At 35.0% G+C, this 18,639-nt stretch overlaps 1 protein-coding gene across 6 annotated transcripts in view; it reads right to left on the bottom strand.

The window, feature by feature from the left end:
• Positions 1-391: 391 nt before the first annotated feature.
• RMDN2 (regulator of microtubule dynamics 2) overlaps positions 392-18,639 on the bottom strand; it is a 73,088-nt gene continuing 54,840 nt past the window's right edge. For all 6 annotated transcript variants that reach the window (XM_031950356.1, XM_031950355.1, XM_023495617.2 and 3 more), the window contains 5 exons: positions 17,064-17,141; positions 15,285-15,383; positions 12,369-12,422; positions 12,211-12,291; positions 392-504 (listed from right to left, as the gene is read on the bottom strand). In XM_031950356.1, the coding sequence (XP_031806216.1) occupies positions 448-504; positions 12,211-12,291; positions 12,369-12,422; positions 15,285-15,383; positions 17,064-17,141 (369 nt within the window). In that variant the 3' untranslated portion in view covers positions 392-447. The remainder of the gene's footprint in view (positions 505-12,210; positions 12,292-12,368; positions 12,423-15,284; positions 15,384-17,063; positions 17,142-18,639) is intronic.

Below are 18,639 nucleotides of genomic sequence, written 5' to 3'. Positions count from 1 at the left end.
ATCCACTGTGCCAAAACACAACTGAAAAAATTTTATGTTGAAACAATGGAATTTCAATTATATTCAACAAAATTATTTCCTTTTATTGTTTTTTTTTTTTTTTTTGGAGAAAGGTTCTGAAGAATATCAGTACTGATTAGTCGATAGGAAATAGGACATCACATATATACAAAGACAATATTTTAGAAATAATTTGGTATTAATACTATAGATCTCAAAGGGTCTTTCAGTAACATGATTAGCTTTGTGACTCTGCCAGTCATGGAATGCATTTAGAAAACACATTTCTTCACCACCAGGGTGGAAAGCTCACCCTCTAAATCTACATCACACTCCCCCAAATCAAAACAGAAATACATAATGTGATATTAAAGATTGCATAGTTGGCCACTTGAATTTTCATCATTTGTATTTTAAAGTTGTTGCATCTGATTTGCTGAAGTATTTTTAAATCTGCTTTAAAGAAAGGATTACATTTTCCAACTCCACTTGTGCCTCATGATCCTAAAAAAAAAAAACACAAAACACATAGGATTTAATGCTTTTCTTAAGGTGTTTTTCTTCCCCCTTCCCTAGAAATAGTCTTTTATTTTTTTTTCCTCTTAGGGATGGGGGGATTGGGATAGATTTCTTAGTAATAATTATTACAAAGAGCATATGTAATAAGATTAAATAGGAATTAGATATGATTCATGCCTATAAAAATTTGTATAAGATGAAAAAGTATTAACTGGTTACTCCTGAAGAGTTAAGTCAATCCAATTCCCATTTGGTCACTGTTAGGGTCTTGATGCAAAGTGAATGTGAATAGCAGTCATTTCTGCTTTGACCAGAAACCCTGAGGGTCTTCCCTTCCAGATTTATTTATTTATTTAGGTTTCTTTGGACAAGGTGGAAGAGGAGATTCTTTGCCTCAATTGCTACCTAGCCATAATCACCCAACTGAGATCAGTTGAAAGCCTTAGCTTAAAAGGCCAAATTCTCCCAGTGCATCCAAGGCCAAGTCATCCTGATCTATATATCTGGCACTGGACCCAAATGTCTCTGGTGATCTTACATAGTCTTCCCTCACTGAAATCTAATTCACTTGTATGTCATGGCATCATCTCCCTGTTATGGTCCTCTTCAAATAGGAAGGACAAACAACCACAACAATAATATACAGAGCTGTGGAGGCTAGAGGGACATTGGATCATCCAAATCAAAGCAGCATCAAAGCTGCTGCAGAATTAGGAGACCACCTTGGTGGTCCTAATCTGTCCATCACAACAAAATACTTCAGGCTTCAATTACATTGTGAATTTCAGTCTTCTCCCCTGTAAAATGAGGGACTAGATTTCTCAAGTGTTTGTGTTCCAAGGTTAAGATTTGATGGTCATCAACTTATACTTTATACTTTTGTAGCGTTAATTTCTACCATTAATAGTTAAATATATATTCATTAACTGCTTCTTTAAATAATATTAATGAAAATAAATGGTGACTTCTGTTTAGGAAATATGTGTATAAAGATATATTCTTTGGGAAAATAGTAGTCAATGACGTTTTTCATAAATGAGAGACAATAGAAGTATTTATCCAGAATTGGTAAATGTCTCATTCATCACACACACACACACACACACACACACACACACATTTAAATGGTTCACTAATCAATCAACATTGGAATTTCATTTTATTTTTAATGACTAAGAAAAACAAATTATCTATTGAAATTAAACATGATAAAAATGTCAGGCTATTATTGCATCAAGAAAAAACTTAAAATAATAGACTCGCTAAACTATCTTTTTTGTATTTGGACTCTGATGTCAGTAATGTGAATATTTTTAACAAATAATTACTTAGAGATTTCAGCTATCTTTATAAAGTCTCACCATTATTGCCAAGATTTAATAATAGGAAAAATGGCACATAATAATGAGTTCCAAGATGCCCATAATTAAAAAAAAACTTCCTGTTATTACAGAAAAATAAGACCATTACTATATAACTGATATATAACACACTAATATAATTGAATCAGTCAACAAGATTTTAATTAAAAATTCACTATATGCCATACTCTGTGCTAAGTGCTGGATAAGCAAAACATAGTCCCTGACCTCAATCAAATTACAGTCCAGTGGAAAAGACAGCATGGATATAAATACGTATATACTAGATACAGAGAGAATAAATGTAAGGCATCAATCAGAAGAGAGGTGGCTTTATCACCGGGCTGAATCTCAGGGAAAATTTTCTGTAGAAAGTAGTTAAGCTGAATCTTGAAAGAAGCCAGAAAAATTAAGGCTGAGGTGAGGGGCCTGAGCATACAAATGCTGGGAGAGAAATAATGGAGGACTGAGTGAGGAACTTCAAGTAGTCCAATGTTGCTGGATCATAGAATATTTAGGGGGGAGTAAAGTATAAGCAGATCAACAATAACTTACATTGATAGCAGATGGGTCTTTATGTATGTTAGGTTAGTTCACTCCAATTCAATCCATTAAAAGGTTTATTAAGTGTCTAGGGTATATAACATATTGATAGAAATAAAAAGATCCAAAAAAGACAGTCCTAGTTCTCCAGAAAGGTGGAGGTGTTCTGGAAGAGCTGGGCTGGAGAATGAGACACATAAGCAAATGAGAATGAAACATGTTGCTGGTAGCAGCTAGGTGACAGAGCACCCAGTCTGGAATCGGGAAAATCTGATGTGGCTTCAGACACTTCCTAAATGTGTGACCCTGGGCAAGTCACCTAACTATTTGCCTCTGTTTCCTCATTTATAAAATGAGTTGGAAAGAGAAATGGGAAACTATTCCATTATCTTTGCCAAAAAAACCAAAAACCAAAAACCAAAAAAAAAAAAAAAAAAAATGAGATCACCAAGAATATGACTAAAACGATTGAATAACTGTAACAACAACTTGTATTTTAAGAAATTTAAGGGGTGTATGTGAAGAGATCCTGTGGCGTTGGGAGGTTTCAGAGCAGGTTTAATGAAGGAAGACTCTTCTCCACCTCCTATAAGTGGGTCATGAAGAGAGTAATATTTCAAGAGTTGGAGATGCCTATGTTGGCATGTATGAACCTGCATGCAAATGAGAGAGGGAGGGCATTATTTCCATGGAATGTGGTATATCAAGAGGAACAATGTGAAATAAAGCTGGAAAGGAGGCCAGCCACACATTTTGGGCAATAGGAACCATCGATGGAGTTTTGTAGGAAGGCAGTGACTTGGTCAGTTTGTGCCCCACATCCTTATTTTGACAGCTGTGTGAAGGACAGGGGAGAAGAGACATTCTAACAGTCTGGGTGGGAAGTAGGGAAGGCCTGAGCTAGGGGGTGAAGATGAGTAGAGAGAAGGGAAAAGCTTTAGTTTGAATTTCCTTGTCTGTGTCAGTCTCCCTTCTCTCTGATGGAAGGTAAGCTCTTTGAAGGCAAGTTTCATTTCTATTTTTTTGTTTGTTTGTTTGTTTTTGTCTCCCCAGCTCTTGGAACATTGCTTATTGGATTGAACTGAATTAATTCAAGAAAGATTGTAGAGATGGAAGTGACAAGATCTGAAAAATCACTGAATGAAGAGGGGAGATGGAAGGAAAAAATATGTGGAAATAAGGCTCACAGTGAACATTCTTCATTTATTGTGAATTCTATGTCTTTCTCAGTTTCTTTTTCATACCCTGAATGTAGTGTCCCATAATAATTTTCTCTGCTCATTTTCCAATAGTATTACTATAGTAATTTTTAAAAGTACTGTTTTTATTTGCTTAGAAAATAGTCTATCTTGAAACATAATTGAATATTTTTTTATACATGGGCTTTTTTCTCCCTCGAGTCAGAAACAGAAACTGACTGCTTCCTGTGGTGGCAGTGTACAAAAGAATGGGGCCACTCAGGATTCTGGTCACTTGACTGCTAAAAAGATAGTTGTATAGTAGAGACTTGAGCAACATTAACTTTAAGGCTAATTAATACATTTGTGTGAATTATATTCTGTTTGAGGATGATTTCAGAAAGGCCTGGAGAGACTTACATGAACTGATGCTGAGTGAAATGAGCAGGACCAGGAGATCATTGTATACTTCAACAACAATACTATATGATGACCAGTTCTGATGGACCTGGCCATCCTCAGCCACGAGATCAACCAAATCATTTCTAATGGAGCAGTAATGAACTGAACTAGCTATACCCAGAAAAAGAACTCTGGGAGATGACTAAAAACCATTACATTGAATTCCCAATCCCTATATTTATGCCCACCTGCATTTTTGATTTCCTTCACAAGCTAATTGTACAATATTTCAGAGCCTGATTCTTTTTTGTACAGCAAAATAACGTTTTGGTCATGTATACTTATTGTGTATCTAATTTATATTTTAATATATTTAACATCTACTGGTCATCCTGCCATCTGGGGGAGGGGGTGGAGGGTAAGAGGTGAAAAATTGGAACAAGAGGTTTGGCAATTGTTAATGCTGTAAAGTTACCCATGCATATAATCTGTAAATAAAAGGCTATTAAATAAAAAAAAAATTATATTCTGTTTGGTAAAAAACCATTTCCACTAAAGTCTTCCTCTTCTGCTGCCACATTTTAGCATGTAAATGGATTCTGGTTTTTCTGTGCCAATGTGGCTAAGAGTAGATAGATGCTGGGAGATGGACTATCATCTAAATGTCAGATCACTGAAATACAGAGAGGTTTACTACTGGAGTGTTAGATCTGAATGGGAAAAAAGCCTGGTCAAATCCAACATCTGACACATGCCATTACTCTGGGTTTATCTGTTTGCCTGTTTCAATTTTCTCATTTTAATATGGGAATAATAGCGCCTACAACTTACAGGGTAGTTGTGAAGGCCAAATGAGATAATATTCACAAAGCACTTAGCACAGCGTCTAGCACATAGTGGATATTTAACAAATTCAACAAATTGATTGATGATTAACATAGTTAATAATTACATAATTATAGTTATTTATTTGATAAATTTAGTGCTTTCTTTCTCTCTTTGATTCTTTGTTTCTTCCTTCCATTCTTCCTTAAATCTTACCTTAAATCTGTCCCTTCTTCAATATATCTTCATATAGATACTAAAGATGCCACGATTCCATTTTCCTAAAGTTCCTGATCACATTAATTCCCTATTTAGTAATTGCCAGTGATGACTCCTTATTTCTAGAAATAAATATCAACTACTTTCTTTGTCATTTAAAGATCTTTAAAAATTAGCCCCTTCCTATCTTTGCAGTTTTCTTAATATATTGCTCCCATCTACCAACCTGATGGTCTCACCATACCAATCTACACTGTATTTATTTCACATTACATCAACCTTCTCCATGCCTTTGTACTGATTCTTCTCTATTCTTGGAGCGCTCTCCCTTCCAATCTCTTAATTATTACAGTCTGTGGTATCCTTCAAAATTCATCATAGATGCCACTTTCTGCAAGAGGCCTTTCCCGGTCCTCCCCTACCCTAGTTGCTATTGCTTTCCTTTGTAATATTCTCTTTATAAATACTTCCCTGCTTTATATTCTGTATGTTTCTTTTATATGTACTTATTCAACTACATATTGTCTCCCTGGTAGAATAAAAGTTCCTCGATGGTAGGAATTGTTTTCCATTTTTCTTTGTAGACTGAGCGCTTAAGTAGAGTGCACAGCTTTTAAAAAATTTTTTTCTTTTTTTTTTGTTAAATCTAATTTATACAATTACCTTGCTGCACAAGAAAAATTAAATCAAAAAGGAAAAAAATTAGAAAATAAAGCAAGCAAACAACAACAAAAAGAGTGAAAATAGTACATATTGAGATCCACACTCAGTGCTCACAGTCCTTTCTCTGGGTGTAGATGGCTCTCTTCATCACAAGATCACTGGAACTGGCCTCAGTAATCTGACTGTTGAAGAGAGTCATGTCTATCAGAATTGATCATCATATAATGAGCTCCTGGTTCATGTAAGTCTCTCCTGAAATCATTCTGCTGATCATTTCTTATTGAAAAATATTATTCCATAACATTCACATACTATAACTTATTCAGCCATTCTCCAACTAATGGACATCCATTCAGTTTCCAGTTCATTCCTACTGCAAAAAGGGCTGCCACAAACATTTTTGCACATACAGGTCCCTTTCCCTCCTTTAAAATCTTTTTGGGATATAAGTCCAGTAGAAACACTGCTGGATCAAAGGGTATGCAGAGTTTGGTAGCCCTTTAGGCATAGCTCTAAATTACTCTCCAGAAAAGTTGGATCAATTCACAACTCCACCAATAATATATTAGTGTCCCAGTTTTCCCACATCCCCTCCAACATTCATCATTATCTTTTCCTGTCATTTTAGCAAATCTGAGAGGTGTATAATGATATCTCAGAGTTGTCTTAATTTGCATTTCTCTGATTAATAGTGATTTAGAGCATCTTTTCAGATGACTAGAAATGGTTTTAATTTCTTCATCTAAAATTTTTGTTTATATCCTTTGACCATTTGTGAATTGGAAAATGGCTTGAATTTTTACAAATATGAGTCAATACTCTATATATTTTAGAAATGAGGCCTTTATCAGAACCTTTGAATGTAAAAATGATAAATTAAATTTTTAATAATATAATGTTTATGGATTTATTAATGCCCAAAATTTTACAGATTTTTTTCAATCAGATCCACAATCTGGCCTAACAATCTATATAGCCAGTTCTTGCTTACTATGTGTACAATAAAAATTAAATGGATGAAATTTTTATCAATCACACTATGACAAACAATTGAATTGGCAGCTCACTGAGCTAGAACATCAAGGCCCCTCTCTGGATTGGCACTGTAAATAAAAAATAAACTAGGCCTAGATTTTAAAGTAGAAAAGAAAGTTAGTTTGCATTTTGGAAATTGTGTAATACTTTCAATGATCCCAAGCTACTCCTTAAAAAAATCTTTTTAATATAGATGCTTTTCAATAATGATATATAATTGCATATCTTGTAACTCTACAATCTCTGACAAGGTGAAGTTGTGGATTGATTCTTTGTATCCTGCTTTGTCTGTAAATATTTGTGTATGTTTTACTTCCTCTAATAGACTATAAGAGCTTGAAGGCAAGGGTAACATTGTTTACTATTGCATTTCCTCTAGTCCTTAATAAGGAGCAGCTGTTCAATAAATACTTATGGAATTAATGAACACTACATATAATACCTTGAGAAAGATACTTGAAGTAGTTAATTGCTTATAGAATTAAAACATCACACTAATTAGAATTAGATTCCCAAATAATGGAGAGCTCTTAAGCAGGATTTCCTCTCCACACAAGTAAATGTTTGCTAATAGCTTTGTAATTATTTGTAACATTGAGGTAAAACTGAGTCAAAGAATATTCTATTATTCTCCTATCACTAGTATATCTGTTAGGGTTTGCTGCTATTCATGTTCTACGGTTAGCAACTCTCACTACTTCTTATTTTTCAGTCCCAGTATTATTGACTTCCCAGTTGCCCAACATTATTCCTTTCTCCCTCATTTTGCTTTGTCAAAATCTACCTTGACACTGTGGATTTCATTTACCAGTTTAGCTTTGCCTAGAGTCTGTCCATTGTGCCTTCTTGAATTCCCATCCTATCAATACATTTCCTTTCATTTTTTTACTTCTTCTAATGTTTCTTCCATCTTTGTCTATTTCTCCAACATTACCTAATATTCAAATCTTTCCTTCCTTCTCCAGTACTTCAATTTAAATACAAATAAATTTCACTTGAACCTATCTATTCTCACTCTATGGCTCTCCTCTCTTTCACAGGCAAATTCTTATAAAAGTGGTCTACATTTGTTGCCTCTGTTTCTTCTTCTCTCAGTCTCTTTTCAACCTTCTACTGTCTGGCTTCTGACCTTGTCACTAAACTGAAATGGCTCTTTCCAAAGCTGCCAATGACTCCCGATTGCCAGATCTTCATCCTTCTTGACTTATCTGGAGCATTGTTGACATAGTTGACCACTTCTCCTCTTAAATACTCTCTCCTATTACACTTTATGATAATTCTCTTTCTTTTCACCTGTCTCATTGCTCCTTCTTAGTCTTTTTTTTTTTTTTTTCAAATTCATCATTTTCCCCTATCTGTGGGTACATTCTAAAGTTTTATTCTAGGACCTTATTTCTCTCTATACACTTACTCTTGGCTGATTATCTGATCAGCTCTTAAGAGTCTAATTATCATTTTCTATGCAGATGATTCTCTTTGCTCTCAAGAAATCTGCAATAATATTCTCCTTCGGACTCAGCACTTTTTAAACTCTCCATTTGTACCTTCACAGTATAGTTTGCCTTATATTATCATTCTTTGAAGTAAAAAAATAAAAACTATTCTCATTTTGAGTCATAGGTCCTATATTGAACCTTAATTCTGCTATTTAATACTTGTGTAACCCTGATCACCAATTTTTTTAAAGCAAAATTCATTATTTGTGATCTTTTAATTTCCTTTGGAATTTTTTCCTTTTTCAAATTATCTTAAGAATCAAACACTCAGTTCCTTTAAAATTGTGTTGTTCCTAGCAAGGCATTTTCTCAAATGCATTTAGTCCAGTCCAGTTCTTGATAGGTCATCCTTATTTTAAGTATCATCACCATATTCTCACAAAGAATTTTTGGTAATAATAACAACACTAATATTTGCATAACACTTTAAGCTTTTCAAAGAATTTTCTATCTATTGCCACATTCAATCTTTACAACCCTTCTGAAAGGTATTGCAATTATTATTTTGATTTTACCTACGAAGACATTGAGACAGAGCTTAAGTGCCTTGCCTAGGGTCACACAGCTTGTAAATGTCTGGGAGTGAATTTGAATTCAGGTTTGACTTTTCACCCAGAGCTTTGTCCTCTGTGCCACCTAGCTGCTTTCTACGGTAATCTAGTCCAGATATACTGGCTCCACTGTGGCTGCTGCTGAGAGTATAAATGACCATCCTATTCTAAATATTCTAGGTTATGAGCTGACCTTGCTGGATTTTACACGTCCGTCTTGTCTCTTTCACTGTTTTGTGCACTGTTAATAAAGACAGCGAGATGGCACAGTGGATACCACGCTTGGGCCTGGCTTCAGGAAAACTCAAACCCAGCCTCAGACGCTTCCTCGCTGTGTGACCCCGCAAGTCAATTCCCCGTCTGTAAAATGAGCTGGAGAAGGACAAGGCAAACAATCCTGTATCTTTGCCAAGAAACCTACAAAGTGGGATCACAGAGAGTCAGACACAACAGAACAACAACTATGCTGTCAATGATCTTGTGTCATTCATTTGCCCAATGGAGGGAAATCAGAAGCTTGTATGTAACTTAGGACCTTAGAAAGTCAGCAGGTCCAGAAAGTTGTGACTTGGTCTTGGCCATAGAGATACTCTGATTCTGAGGCAGGGCTTGAATATAATATATTCTATAATGTGTGGCGAATGTGCTTGCTTTCCAGTCTAGCATTCCTTGTGGCTGTCTTATTTTTTGGAATGGAGAGTAAGTGTAGAGGAACTAGATCTTTCAGATCTAGGGGGCTTTATATCCTCTCTGGTCCAGACTCACCCAGATTCTCGGAACCAGAAAGTTTTTAAGCAGGATCAGTCTTTATCCAGAATATGCAGGGCAAAGTACTCTGTCCCATGCTGTTTGTTCCTCCTGTTTACAGTCTGAAATTGGGTCTGGTCTCTTTAGCTGCCTGGTTCTGACAGGTTTTCACTGGCTATTTTTTTAAGGTTTTATGTATGAAAAATAACCCAACAACTATTAACCCTAGCTTTGATCCCAGGCTTTTACCCCATCTAACATTCCTAAAATAGAACTTGGGAATTATGAGACAGCAATTAAAACAAAAAAACAAACAAACAAAAAAAAACAAAAAAAAACAGAAGATACAGTGGTCCTGTTCTATTTAAGCCTTATCTGAAGATGGGAATTGGCTAAAAGAGGGATTAGGTTTCCTCTGTTAGCACAACCATGAAAAAAAATAAGCATCTTTGGATTCTCTTTCTCAGACTATGACTTAGAGAATATATTTAAAATGTGGCTGTGCAGTGTTACTACTGGGCTTATATCCCAAAGAGATCATAAAGAAGGGAAAGGGACCTGTATGTGCATGAATGTTTGTGGCAGCCCTTTTTGTAGTGGCTAGAAACTGGAAACTGAGTGGATGCCCATCAGTTGGAGAATGGCTGAAAAAATTGTGGTATATGAATATTATGGAATATTATTGTTCTGTAAGAAATGACCAACAGGATGATTTCAGAAAGGCCTGGAGAGACTTACACGAACTGATGCTGAGTGAAATGAGCAGGACCAGGAGATCATTATATACTTCAACAACAATACTATATGATGACCAGTTCTGATGGACCTGGCCATCCTCAGCAATGAGATCAATCAAATCATTTCCAATGGAGCAGTAATGAACTGAACCAGCTACGCCCAGAGAAAGAACTCTGGGTGATGACTAAAAAGCATTACATTGAATTCCCAATCCCTATATTTATGCCCACCTGCATTTTTGATTTCCTTCACAAGGTAATTGTACAATATTTCAGAGTCTGATTCTTTTTGTACAGCAAAATAACAGTTTGGTCATGAATACTTATTGAGTATCTAATTTATATTTTAATATATTTAACATCTACTGGTCATCCTGCTATCTGGGGGAGGGGGTGGGGGGGTAAGAGGTGAAAAACTGGAACAAGAGGTTTGGCAATTGTTAATGCTGTAAAGTTACCCATACATATAACCTGTAAATAAAAGGCTATTAAATAAAAAAAATAAAAATAAAATATGGCTGTGGTTATAAGGGAGCAAAAAGCCAACATTAATTCCTTCTTGCTTCCCTGATATCAGGAGAAAGCTCAGACATAGACTGAGATACTAACAGGCTAGACTCTCTAAAGTCATTGGCACATTGTTAATCACTTGATGATGTCAAAATTATGTCACTTCTAGGACGTGGCTCTTTTCAACAGTGAGGTGTTTCAGGCCAGTTCCAATGGTCTTGTGATGGAAAGAGCCATCTGCACCCAGAGAGAGAACTGCGGGGATTGAGTTGGATCACAACATAGCTTTTTCATCTTTTTTGCTGTTGTCTGTGTTTTGTTTTCTTTCTCATTTTTTTTTCCTTTTTAATCTGATTTTTCTTGTGCAGTATGATATTTGTGGAAATATGTATAGAAGAACTGAACATGTTTAACATATATTAGATTACTTGCTATCTAGGGGAGGGGAGAGAAAAGGGAGGGGAAAAATTAGAACACAAGGTTTTGCAAGGGTCAATATTGAAAATTATCTATGCAAATGTTTTGAAAATAAAAAGCTTTAAAAACTGTCACTTTTAGCACCTGAACAGTGGGCTTCATGGAAAAAGCCATGGAATGTCATTGGCAAATGTGTGTTTAAATCCTAGTTTGTGACTTCCCAGCAGGGTGGCAGTTTCTGAAACTCAAGACTCCCCTCCCTATAGAACAAAGGAGGTTAGACTAGAGAGCCCATGAGGGTCTTTCCAGCTTTGATATCTTAAGATGTACTTTTTTGGCCTATTTCTCAGCTAAAGGTGTCTGTCTAGAATAGGGTCACATCACAAAAGGTGGGGGAAGAACAGGCATAACCAGAAAAGAGATGGTAGGGGATTTTCTCCTTTGGAGACAGGAGCACAAGGGCCAGGACACAGGAGCCGGAGCCAGCAGAAATGTTTTCTGGCAGGCTTGCTCACTCTTTCCTTGAGTGCCTCCCTAAGGAGAATAGGGACTGAGAGAAAGTGTCAAGGTTTTGTATCCTGTTTTCCACTATATATCTATATCCCTGTTTCTCCACTATGTCTGTGACATAACTTGCTCCTTGTTTTTTTAACTTGATGATTCTGTTTTCCCTCCTTAATCCCTTCCTATTCCAAGTAAGTATGGTAGGTATACTGTGCACTGCTGCTTTACAGTTAGCTTGCCCCACACAAATATTTTCTCCTACATGATCAACCATGACTAGTATCATCCTTATATTTACCAGTATGGAAAAAATCAAAATCAAATGTCTTTGAATCAAATAAATATTAAAATCCTGTTAAGCTAATTATATTTTAAGCCATATTTTTAAGAAATACGATATATTTGCTTGTTCTTATCTCTCTCTTCCTCTCTGAATCTCTCTCATAAGGAAAGAAAAGAGAAAGAATAGAAGAGTTGAATTAGTCACTGTGATCTATATTTACCCTTTTGTTATCAGAAGAAACTAGCAAAGCAGCATCACAATACATCAAAGCCTTTGCTTTATTTCCAAGTTCTTTGTAGCACTGAAAGAAAAGAAATTAAATTAATGTCCTGAAAAAACCACAAAATCTCAAAACTTTCTTAAAATTATTTTAATTACCTTTGCCAAATATACATAGTTGTACTTGGAATATCCAGGTTTTAACTCTTCTGCCTAGTCAAAGAATCAAAGCAAAAAAAAAAAAAAAAAAAAAAAAAAAAAGAAAACAGACAAAAAGGGACAAGTGGAAACAATAAGAAATATTAAGAATAAATATCAATTTTAAATGCCATAGTACAAATTTCATTATACCTATTCCAATAAGAGCATGTCTTTTAAATCAGTTATAACACTATATTATCTTTTGTTTTTGCTATGTATCATTTGCTTTTGGATTAATTTATAAAAAATGTTATTATCTTCACAGAAATTATTATCATTACACAAAAGATTTCTGAAATTATATTTTCCTCTTGGAAATAAATATTTTTACTTAGACTCAAACTAGTTTGGACAACTAAATTGTAAAAATATGCTTTATAAGTATGGGACAGGAGAAAAGTGACTCGGTAACAGTATCCATGAAAAAAAATAAGGGTTCTCGGGAGTCAAGATGATGGCATGAAAGAACTTGCCTCTTCTCCCCTAAATTTCTCCAAAAACATATAAATAATGATGACTCTAAATGTTTTAGAGCATCAGAACCCTCAAAAAGACAAGAGTCAAGCAAATTTTCATTTGAAGACAACTTAGATGGTCAGCTGGAAAGGTCTATTGCACCAGGGTGGGACAGCAGTGCAGTCCCAGGTTAGACCACGCAGGACAGCTCTGGCCCCAGCAAACCAGTAGCAGGCTCTGGGGCCTCCGAATCAGGGGCAGCAGTGGCGGTTTTTCAGACCTCTCTGCCCATAGGCACTAAACATGATTTGAAAGGTTGGCTGGAAAGGTTTGTCTCAGTAGGGTGGGAGGGCTTTAGGAAACCAGCAAATCAGGAGCCGGTCTTGGGAGCTACTGAATTGGTGGGAGTAGCAGTGGCTTCTGGAAGTCTTAGCCCATAGACAGTGAAGGACTCAAAGAGTTGATCAGAAGGAGGTCTCTTTACTACCACTGAGGCAGAACTCTATGCTTTGCCCATAATCAGATCCAAGACATAGTCCTGGCTCACAGTCCCAGAGTAAGGTGAACCATTAGTACTAGAACTTATTCCCTGAGTAGATCAAAGACCCTCCTGACAACTTCAAGACAGAAGAGAGTGCCTGTGGCCCCTCACCGACCAGAACACAGGCCAAGAGAGGAGTAAGATCTCTCCTTAGACCATAGTCACATGGAAAAACTGAAAACTCATAGGTCCTGAGAAGGCTCTCTGAAAACAACCATTCAAGGACCTGAATGTGAGATATTGTACTCTCTACTCTGGAAACAGAGCCCTACATTTAACAAAAAGTTAAAGCTGAGTAATAGGCTCGAAAAATGTGCAAACAGAAAAAAATATTGTGACCACAGAAAGTTAATATGGTGACAAGAAAGATTAAAACACATACTCAGGAAAAACTAACAAAGACAAAGCTCCTACATCCAAAGCCTCCAAGAAAAATTCTAGGTGTTATAAGAGCAGCTATCAAGTATATGTAGTCTTTATGCTTAAGGAATTTAGAACCTAGCTGGGCCAACAAGTCAAAATACACACAGAAAATAAGAAAAAATTTGTAGTTAAGTACAATATTATGGTTTTAATTATAAAAGCTTTATGGGAAGAAATTCAGAAGGCAGACAGAAATTATTATAGGCCAAAGTGATTGGGAAAGGCTTCTTAGAGAATGTATTCTTTGATCTGGGTCTTGAAGAATAGGTAAGATTTGGATAGGTGGAAAGAAAAGGAAAGAGGGCATTCCTGCAGCTTAACAAATACTGTCAAAATGTTCACCTATTCTGATTACAGGTAACTAAGTGTTCTTAGACAGAAATGTCCTTACAATGAAACTAGGCAATTTACCTAACCATCAAAGAGATAGGGATAGGGAGCCTGGATCTGTGATTTCACTGGTACAATAACTCCAGGTAAAGAAACCATCTTCTTATCAGGGTCACACCTATGGTTATATAATTCAGCGTTCGATAGCCAGTATATGTCAGTGATGGGACTTGAACTTGGACTTTCCTGACTCAAAGGCCAGCTTTTTCTCCAACATGGAATAATACTACCTGTCTCAAGCTACCATAATTAGATGGAAATATATTCTGACATTCTTTAGCTCACCCAAACCTTACCTTTTATTTGAGTTAACGAGAGGAACTATCTATTAAGAAGGGATAACCTATGTGAAAAATTGTCGTAATTTCCAGACCATGTGTATCTCAGTAGAAACAAAACTGTCCAATAAAGAAGTGACAGTAATGGTTAGATGATGATAGCTGGACAGTTCTCAGGGACTCCTCTGAGATTTACATCAGTTTAAGAGATCAAGAGACTTCCACCATATTGCATGAGCCCTATGTGGAGGACTAATGAAGAGAACAAGTGTAAGCCTACCAAAAAATAAGGAGGTATACATGTGCTATGAATTGTACCAATTGAAACAGTAGTTTCATAAAAGAAATCATAAAATACCCAAAAGAAATTAAAATAGTACACTGGCCTTCAGGTTTATAAGTTAGTCTGATGTAGTTTTAGTTTGTATGACTTGATCACCAGAGCCTAATCATTGATAAAACTAAATTTTTGAATTTAAGATCCTAAAAAGTTTAAAAATTGGTTTTGCCAGATTTCATTTATCAGCTTAAGCAAAATAATTCAAATTATTTGGGTAAAGATTTTTTGTCTGGAAATATATCATTCTCTCACAAGAAAGTGTCATTTATTACATGTCAAAGGCAATTTGAAATCTCCATTTGTCACATGGTATTATATATAAGAATAATAAGTTCAAGTCAACAATTTTATAGAATTATTTTCTTTACTTAACTGGGACTCTGCCAACACTGTGATACATAGGTAATTAAACTTTTTAAAAATTAAAAATAGGTAGCCATGATTACCTTCAGGAAATTATTCAAAGCATCCTCTATACTTGAAGTTGGTACCATCCCAAAAAGAGTAGAGGCCATTTTCTTCTCCATCCAATTCAATTTGAAAACCTATAGAAAAACACCTTTTTTGGCTGAGCAATCTCTGTTATTGGACCTTCTATTGATAGACTTTAAGTAATGTAATCCACAAGGATTATAATAAAATTATTTTAGAAATTGTTATGGATTAAGAAGTTTTAAAAAAGGAACTATTCATAAGAATTCCACTTAACTCATATTGGATATGAAGATGATATATTTTTATTCATATGTTAGCTACTTATTATTTTAATGCAATTCAAGACATAGATTTTTATGTAATAGATATGTTTAGTTCCTATCACAGAAAATGAATCATAAAGATTAATGTCCTATAGTATGAAAAACACTTTAAAAATTCATTAGTGTACTATTTTTATATTCACTGTAAAACAATCATTTGTTTTGATAAATCAATACAATCAAAAAATACTAAGAAGCTATTATATGTTAGGCACTGTGCTAAGTACTGGGATTACAAAAAAGAAAGAGAAGTAGTTCCTGGTCTCAAAAAACTTATTCTAATGGAAGAGATGACATGGAAACAAAAAGATATTTGTAACATGTTGATACATAAATAGTTATATATAAAATGCAGGCATTAGGAACAAGCACTAGCATTTGGGGAAACCAGGAAAGTCTTTATGCAGAAAGTTGCACTTGAATTGAGTCTCAAAGGAAATTAGTGATTTTTGTAAAGTTACTACCTATTTTGTTAAATTTATTTTTTTCGCTATTTCCCAAATATCTGGGTCCTTATTTGGGAGCAGCCTGCTAGACATATCTGACATCTTTGGGTATCCCTTATTTACCCTGACATGCAATCCAGATATGCATCATCTTAAATCTGGATTGTTCCTATAATCTTCTTGGTAGCCCTGACACCAATCTCTCCCTTTTTCAAATTGTCTTTCCCACAGCTGCAAATATCATGTTCCTGTGGCGTTCCACTCCAAAAACTTGTTTCTTACTACTTAGACTATGTGATTGAAATTCCTTGGCTTGGTATTTAAGACCTTTTAAAAGCTAGCACCAACTTGTCCTGCTGAGCATTCATACAATCTCTTGTAGGTGCTTAAGAAATGATAATGATGTATGGATTCACTTTGTCCTAGCCAAACTCGATTTCTAGCTGTTTCCTGAATTGAGTATGCTGAATAGCACTATGGGGACTTCACAAAAGCCCCTTTTCACACATGATCTACCCTTTTCTCATCTCCATTACCAAGTAAATGGTTTACTAGACATTAGGCACTTCCTATCCTCCAAAATCCTTCCAGGCTCAACTCATACATCCTCTCCCATTGAGCAATTTTTGGTACTTCCCCCAAGGATCAGTGGCTTTCTCCTTCCTCAGTTATTCCTGGGGCTACTTGGTTGGATCTCCTCTTTTCCAGCCTTCCATAGTGCCCTTTCCATATTCTACTGGTCTTCTGTTGTGCTTGTCTCCAGGAGGATGGAAGCTCCTTGGAAGCAGAGACTATTTATTGTTTTCTATCTCATGTCTGAAGCACAAGGCCTTGTGCACAAATAATATATACTGGACCTTTGATTTAAGATAGTTATTTTAAAAAGTGCTGAGAAGGGAAGGAGGAAAAACATAAAGACAAATTTTATATCTGTGACTAAGATTTACACTGGTTAAATAAATGAACTCAGAATAGCAAATATGTATTTCTGTAACATGATGCTCAGATGAGATCCACTTACAGAATAACAATATCTTCCATTGAGGTAATATAATAGGGGCTCATCAGGTATGAGTTCTAATGCTTTATCAATATGTTCCTGAAAGAAAATCAATCAAAAAATAACATCATTTAACAAGTTTAAGACATTATTAAGCTTAATGAATTGTATAGAGATCTGGCAAACTAAAACAAATCATATTACTAATTATAGTACCATAATGTTCAAAACTAATTTGTTACTACTGTTAGCAAACATCATTTAAAAAACACATCAATTTAAAGGGAAAACACTGGTGGCCAAATATGGAATATTCAAAATTCTTAATTCTCATCTCCTTGCAGTTTCACTTAATACAAAGTGAGGCAGACAAATTTCTAGAAGGCTGACTCAACATGAAACAAATAATAACCAAGTGAAAAGCAAAGTCAAATTCCCCAAGCATGGCCAAAACGACCCCATTTTGACACAGACAGCTTGGCAATCCAAAAAAAAAAAGTAACTTGAAGCCCAATCCTGAGTCTCATAATTCTCCCTGGACATTTTCTGAGTCTCTTGTAACTAAAAGGTCTTTAGGTATTCTTTTATTTAACACTATATTCTCCAAACTATGGAATAATTATGCAAAATTTTAATCCTAAATTGATTCCCATGGTCACATTTCTACACTATGATTGTTACCTAATTTTATCTGTCCTAATTAGATTTTAGTGTCCCTTTTGGTATTTGTTTAGTATCTTTTATAAATGCTTTATGATTTAGCCAGGCGTTTTTCTATAAAACAGATATAAGACAGGTAAATATTCCCAAATGTGGATGTCTGCATAATGAGTTTCTATCAAGCAAAGTATATCTATTCTATAATCCAAAGGTAAAAAGGAATGATTTGATGATTATTTAATGTTTGAGCTTTTCTTCTTAAGGAAATGATAATTTACATTGCAAATTTTTCTATCAGAAATAGCAACAAAATAGCACTAATTATAAGCATTATTGACAACATTACTAATTGTTGTGTTATTTAATTGTATACAAGGGTCACAGATGTTCCTCATGTTCTTATACATACAATGGGCAAGATTTTATTAAAAAGATGAAAAATTGATTTCTTCTGAGAGGAAAATTTTTTTCAATACCAGGGCATGAATAAGGTTGAGAAATATGCGACTTTAAAAAAACCAGCTTTTTATTTTCAAAATACATACAAAGATAGTATTCAAAATTCACCCTGGAAGAACTTTATGTTTCAAATTTTTCTCCCTCTCTTCTCCCCATCTCTTCCCCTAGACAGCAAGTAACTCAAGATAGGTTAAACATGTACAATTCTTCTAAACATATTTCCATATTTATCATGCTGCTATGTAACTTTTTTAAAAAGTAAAAAGGTATAAGATCAGGAAAAAATTTCATTTGTATATTTGAATATCATTACTTTATAATATAACAAGTTTAAAAATGTTTAGAAAGATGTAGAAAGGAGAAAAATGATTGATGATGAAAGCTAGTACTACTACAAAAATATGTACAAAACTTGAACATCTGATTTTAAAAGGAATATAAAATAGCAGATGTAAGGATAGCTGTTATTTTTTCTGTG

Source organism: Sarcophilus harrisii, chromosome 2 (genome assembly GCF_902635505.1).
Source record: "Sarcophilus harrisii chromosome 2, mSarHar1.11, whole genome shotgun sequence".
NCBI lineage: Eukaryota > Metazoa > Chordata > Mammalia > Dasyuromorphia > Dasyuridae > Sarcophilus > Sarcophilus harrisii.
This window is presented reverse-complemented; position numbering and strand designations above follow the sequence as displayed.